This window comes from Vigna radiata, chromosome 11, assembly GCF_000741045.1.
Source record: "Vigna radiata var. radiata cultivar VC1973A chromosome 11, Vradiata_ver6, whole genome shotgun sequence".
NCBI classification, from domain to species: domain Eukaryota; kingdom Viridiplantae; phylum Streptophyta; class Magnoliopsida; order Fabales; family Fabaceae; genus Vigna; species Vigna radiata.
Window position 1 is genome coordinate 5,475,315 of NC_028361.1, and position 6,219 is coordinate 5,481,533.

The following is a 6,219-nucleotide window of genomic DNA, read 5'->3' on the forward strand; positions in this document are numbered from 1 at the left end:
TCAAAATATAAATAAAAAATAAAATAAAAAAACTCCTCTCTCTCTTTATTTGGTTGTTGCTTTCTTACACGCTGGTCTTTGTTCTTCAACTTCTCAGAATCTTCAGTCTTCCCTTTCGTATCTCTGGTTGCGCTCCTCCATTTCTTCACCGTTTTCTCTGCCAGGTATCGTATCGCAATCCTTACGCCGTTGTTTCTGTTATTTATTGTTCTTGTTTTTGTTCGGTGATTGTACTCTACGATTTTAGGGTTTGAAATGGAGACGAAGGACAAAATGAATAATGAAGAACTTGCTGTGGAGTCTCCAACTTCGGTTCTCGAAGATGAGGTCTGTTATCTACTCTCTCTCTCTCTCTCACACACACACACACTCACTCTCTCATTTCTCCAAGTAAATCATTTTCGTGTATGAAGAAGGCCGTTTTGTTATGTTCTCCTGTCTCTCACTCTCTCATTTCTCTCACGCCCTCACCCTCTCACACAATGTGTTATGAACGCTTCGTTTGCATCTTATCTTTATTAACTATAACGCGCATTTTGTATTGTTAGCTTTATTTGAACGGTTATTTTCTTATGAAATCACGTTTGGCGTATACGAGGTGTTAAAACTTATTCTGCTTTTGTTCTTGTTCGGGAGGATTGTTTTGTTTTTGTTTTTTAATGAACTGTGACTCGCATCATGTAATCTAAGCTTCAGTAGAACGGTTATTTTAATAGAGTTAGTGTTTATCGTCGATTGGTGTTACAAAATACTTTTGAAACTTTGTCCTTTTTGTGATGCTGATAGAGGTTTATGTTGTTTGTGTTATATTTATTTTTAATTTGGGTTAAATTTGTTTTCGATTGGTATTTGATTTTTTTTTCCTATTTTATTTTTCAAATGCAAAGGATGTTTGTGCCCCCAAAGATGAAGTTCAGTTGGAGGAAGAGTTAATTGCTGATGTCATAGACGATGGGTCGTCTCTTGTATCCAAAACGATGGCGGAGGAGGAAGCGAAGTTACTTAATGCTAGGATAAAGGAAGAGGAGGTGCAGTGCGAGGAGGCACCTGACCTCAACGACACACAGTTTAACAAATTGGATGAGCTTTTGACTCAGACCAAGCTGTACTCCGAATTTTTGCTGGAGAAAATGGATGACATCACACTTGTACCCCCTCTCTCTTATGCTCTTTTTCTGTGACAACTTTTAATGCATGTTGGTTTGAAGTTATTGCTGCATTGTTCTTATTCTTTGAATATTTGTTGCTAGAATGTGGGTGAACAAGTGAAAATGGAAGAGCAAGAGAGCAATCCTTCTGCAAAGAGGGGTAGGGGATCGAAAAGAAAAGCTGCTTCCCAGTGCAATACTGTCAGTACATTGTTCTCTGATGCATCGAAACTGTTTTCACGTAAACTGGCATGCCACTGTATTTCATCGGTTCTATGCATGTAGGAGTTGTAAAAATGACATTATTGAGATGTATATTTTCATCAGATAGAGTTTGATAATTGGTTTAAAGTCACAAAACACGATCATTTCTCTCCTAAGCATAGTCTAATGAGCAAGTTTATTTTATTTTGTTAATATATTCTATTAATCTGCGTTGCTTGCATGCAGTTTGAGCTATTTTACCATTTATGTGTTTTCATGTTTGTAATTACTTTAGAGGAGGGCCAAAAGGGCAGTTGCTGCCATGCTAACAAGATCTAAAGAAGGTGAGGAGACTGTAGATGTGAAAATGACTGAGGAAGAAAGAGTTGAGAAGGAGCAGAAAGAGCTCATGCCTTTACTGACAGGGGGGAAATTGAAGCCTTATCAACTAAAGGGTGTAAAGTGGTTGATTTCCTTGTGGCAAAATGGATTGAATGGAATTCTTGCTGATCAAATGGGTCTTGGAAAGACAATCCAAACTATTGGATTTCTCTCACATCTAAAAGCGAAAGGTCTGGATGGGCCATACATGATAATTGCTCCTCTATCAACCCTTTCAAACTGGGTGAACGAGATTTCTAGGTAGAAAGAAAGCTATTTATTGAAGACTTTGGCTACATAGTTATTATCATAATAAAAATTATTATTATGCATGTTTTCTTATCTTTTGATCATTAGTTATTTTTTAACAAACGGAATAGGTTTGCACCATCACTTCCTACAATTATCTACCATGGTGACAAGAAGGAGAGAGATGAGATCCGAAGGAAATACATGCCTAGAACAATTGGCCCAAAATTTCCCATAGTCTTAACTTCTTACGAGGTTGCATTAAATGATGCCAAGAAATATTTGAGGCCATACAGTTGGAAATATCTCGTTATTGATGAGGTAAATAAGTTCAGTTGAATGTGCAAAATGTTTTTTGTTCGTCCAATGTTTTGGGTCAGCAATATTTTTATTAGAAGTCTGTATGTTTCTGTTGTTCTAACTGGATTTTGGCCTTTGAAGGGACACAGGCTCAAAAATTCACAATGCAAATTAGTAAAGGCATTGAAATACTTAACTGTTGAAAACAAGCTTCTTCTAACTGGAACTCCACTTCAGAACAACCTGGCCGAACTATGGTCTTTATTGAACTTCATTTTGCCTGATATTTTTGCATCCCTTGAAGAGTTCGAGTCATGGTTAGTATTGTTTTCTTAACGGTTTTATGATGTGCCAGCACTGAATGGAGATAGTTGAAAATATAATGCTCTATAATTTTTATGTGCTTTTTTTCTTTCCTAATGAAAGATTTTTAGATTCTGATTCGGTATGCAGAATGTAAATAATTTAGGCCAATTCCTTTATACTTCAATGATTTTTCCTGTTTGATGTATTGTTAGGAACTTCATGAATTTGTTTCAATCATTATTTTGGATGTTTCCTTAACCGTAGTTTCCTTTTTCCTTCAATCTGTTGTGTCCTATCCCTACCCCTACCCCTGTTTCTGCTCACATGTACCAAATTTAAATATTAAATATTTTTTTTACATATATAAAGTCATTTATTTTTTCAAACCAGTTGTTGCTTGTGTCTTTTTTTATTATATGTTGCTTTTTTCTATATGATCAATTGGTTCTATGTCACTTGTCAATATTGGTTTTGGTTTGATGCAAATTAAAACACTAATGCATTTGTTTTACTTTCTTTTAATATAAATTAAATTCCTTGTAGGTTTAATTTGTCAGCGAAGGGCAATAATGAAACAACAAAGGAAGAATTAGAAGAGAAAAGAAGATCTCAAGTATTCACTCCGAACTTGCTATTGTACTCTTTTCTATTCTAATAATATGAACTGTAAGGCTACACGTGACATAATCACCTGCAGGTAGTAGCAAAGCTCCATGCTATTCTTCGACCCTTTCTTCTTCGTAGGATGAAGTCTGATGTGGAGATTATGTTGCCAAAGAAAAAAGAGATTATTATCTATGCAAACATGACCGAATATCAGAAGAATTTGCGGGATCATTTAGTTAATAAGACGTTGGGAAACTATTTAAAAGAAAAAATGTCAAGCGGTAAGATTTGCTTCCAGTGTTTGCTATCAAGCTATGTCTCAAAATTTAAAAAGAATAATATATTTCTTCTATATTTCAATAATGAGGTCATTGGACCTATAAATACATGAGTATGAGGTTTATTTTTGGAAATATATAGTTATTTCTTAGGATCAAATTCCTGTAATTATGATATTGTTTTCAAATACGTAATCCTATTTTAATATGAAGAGATACCTACAGTAAATATTAAAAATATATCAAGTATAAAATAAAAGGCTTCCTAAAGTACATAATTAGCATGATTTTGACACTGAAAACAAGGTTTTCTTTCAACCCCTCATTGTATTAATATAGATCTGTATTGCATTACCTTACTGCAGGACGCCCTTTTCCTGCAAGTGCGCTTCGTAATTTGGCCATTCAGCTTAGGAAAGTGTGTAACCATCCCGATCTTATAGATCCTGATTGTGATCATACAAGTAACTATCTTACAATTGAGTGGATTAACTGATTTCACGATCTGTTGTTCTTATCTAAGCTATATTTTCCTGTTTGTACAGATTTATATCCTCCTGTAAATGAAATAGTTGAACAGTGTGGAAAATTCCATTTGCTTGATCGATTGGTGCAACGTTTATTTGCAAGGAATCACAAAGTATGCTTTACAGTACTTTGTCTACATTTTCCCATTTCCTTGTTACTAAGTCTACTTATGTGCAGTTGCATTTGCTAATTTTTATCAGGTTCTTGTCTTCAGTCAGTGGACTAAAGTGTTAGATATAATAGATTATTATTTTAGTGAAAAAGGCTTCGAAGTTTGCAGGATTGATGGTTCTGTGAAACTGGATGACAGGAAACGACAGGTTTGTACCAATGCAGGAATTACACCACACAACATGATAATTCAATTCACTTTTCTGAAATTTTCTTTTCATTTTTTTCTTGTTATTGTCTTTTATTTTAGGCCTTGGATATTTTATACTCCATAGTCCTTCAGTTTCTTCAGTATATACGTCTGTTGTCGTTTTAGTTTACTGTTTGTATGTGCTTTTTTTAAGTGTTTTTCTTAATGAAAAGATGTTTAAAACTCTTATCATATATATATATATATATATATATATATTATTTTTGAAAAAGAATAGAAAATCTAATTAGAGAAGTTTGCCCTTTTATTGGAAGCTAGAAAGAGTAGCTTCTGAACATAATGTCACTACCACGGAAGGACTGTTTCTCATATATTACTTATATATAGTAGATAACAAGGGGATTAAAGATTTTTACCTTCGTCTGGCAATCATGATATCTTAAATTTGTGATCACAGCCTTTTGCGCTGTTTTTTTTAGTTGTTTTTTACGTGCTTCAATTTTTCCTGTAAAAGTGAAGCATTATTGGCAATTTCCATTTTAGTTACCATAATATTTGTAAATAAGCTTTTGATCAAAGTGGCTTTAAGCCTGTCTTAAACATGCTTTAAGCCCTTTTATCATTTGCAAATATAGTTCTTAATCTCTAATCATTGATAAGTCTTCTGGTCATGAACAGATCCAGGACTTCAACGATGAAAATAGCAACTGCAGAGTTTTTCTTCTTTCTACTAGGGCTGGTGGATTGGGAATCAACCTTACTGCAGCTGATACTTGCATTCTTTATGATAGTGACTGGGTACTGTTTGACACATTTCCTGTTCTGCGTTTTATCTATTTGTTTTACTGTTTTACTTATATTACACATTTTTTTGAGTGCCAGAATCCTCAGGTGGATTTGCAGGCCATGGATAGGTGTCATAGAATTGGTCAAACAAAGCCTGTTCATATCTACCGGCTGTCAACTGCTCAATCCATAGAGGTACTTAAATATTACATATCGGGCTCAAGTCTCTAGTGACTTGTGGCTTTTTATAGAGATGGATATGACAGTCTATTTACAGGATCGCATGTTGAAAAGAGCTTTTAGCAAATTGAAGCTTGAGCATGTGGTGATTGGGAAAGGACAGTTTCATCAAGAGCGTAAAGCTGTCAATACTGATCAGATAGAGGTTAGTATTTTAGCAACTGCTATCCAATGATTTTTTTTTTAATTTCTCCCATGTTTCATAAAAGTATAACTGAATTTGTCGTCAACGGCGTGCCTTTGGTGTTTAAAGAATTTTGCTGCCAATATTTCCTTAGAATGGCCAAAATTATGTTTTGTATTTGCTTGCCTGGTCATTATAACCGGATTTGTTGGTATCCCCATTTGCTTAGGGTGTAAGGGATTAGCTTAATCTAAAATTTATTCGAAGTTTTGTCTTAATTTGTTCTTTGTGCATTATCGAACTTTAGGAAGAGGATGTTTTGGCATTGCTTCGTGACGATGAAACAGATGAAGATAAAATGATACGAACAGATATTAGTGATGAAGACCTGGAGAAGCTCATGGATCGCAGTGATCTTATCGTCAACAACTCAGACGACTCTCCATGCAGTTCCTTTCCTCTTAAAGGTCCAGGGTGGGAGGTGGTGATTCCAACTGCGACTGGAGGTGTACTCTCTACTCTCAACAGCTAGTTTGTCGTCACTATTCATTGGCCTCAGACCTTGAAAAATTTGCTTTTTTGTGGTGTGATATATCGCTTTTTAATATGGTCGCATATGTCACGGCGGTAACGCCCTGAGGGGTATTCACTTTTGTAGATTCTTCTAACCGAAGAAATGAATACTCAACTTATTCAGTGGCGCGCGGAAATTAACTTCGGTTGTCTTGGAATTCATTTAAAATGAAA

General features: G+C 35.0%; 1 protein-coding gene across 1 annotated transcript; it reads left to right on the forward strand.

The window, feature by feature from the left end:
• On the forward strand, positions 1 to 6,219 carry LOC106776374 (ATP-dependent DNA helicase DDM1). The gene is made up of 16 exons (XM_014663811.2): positions 1 to 164; positions 248 to 327; positions 888 to 1,148; positions 1,251 to 1,349; positions 1,648 to 1,994; positions 2,114 to 2,303; positions 2,424 to 2,599; positions 3,132 to 3,201; positions 3,286 to 3,475; positions 3,838 to 3,936; positions 4,018 to 4,112; positions 4,201 to 4,320; positions 5,001 to 5,120; positions 5,205 to 5,303; positions 5,386 to 5,493; positions 5,780 to 6,219. Exons 2-16 carry the CDS (start codon positions 256 to 258, stop codon positions 6,002 to 6,004), a joined length of 2,271 nt encoding a protein of 756 aa, XP_014519297.1. The 5' UTR covers positions 1 to 164; positions 248 to 255; the 3' UTR covers positions 6,005 to 6,219.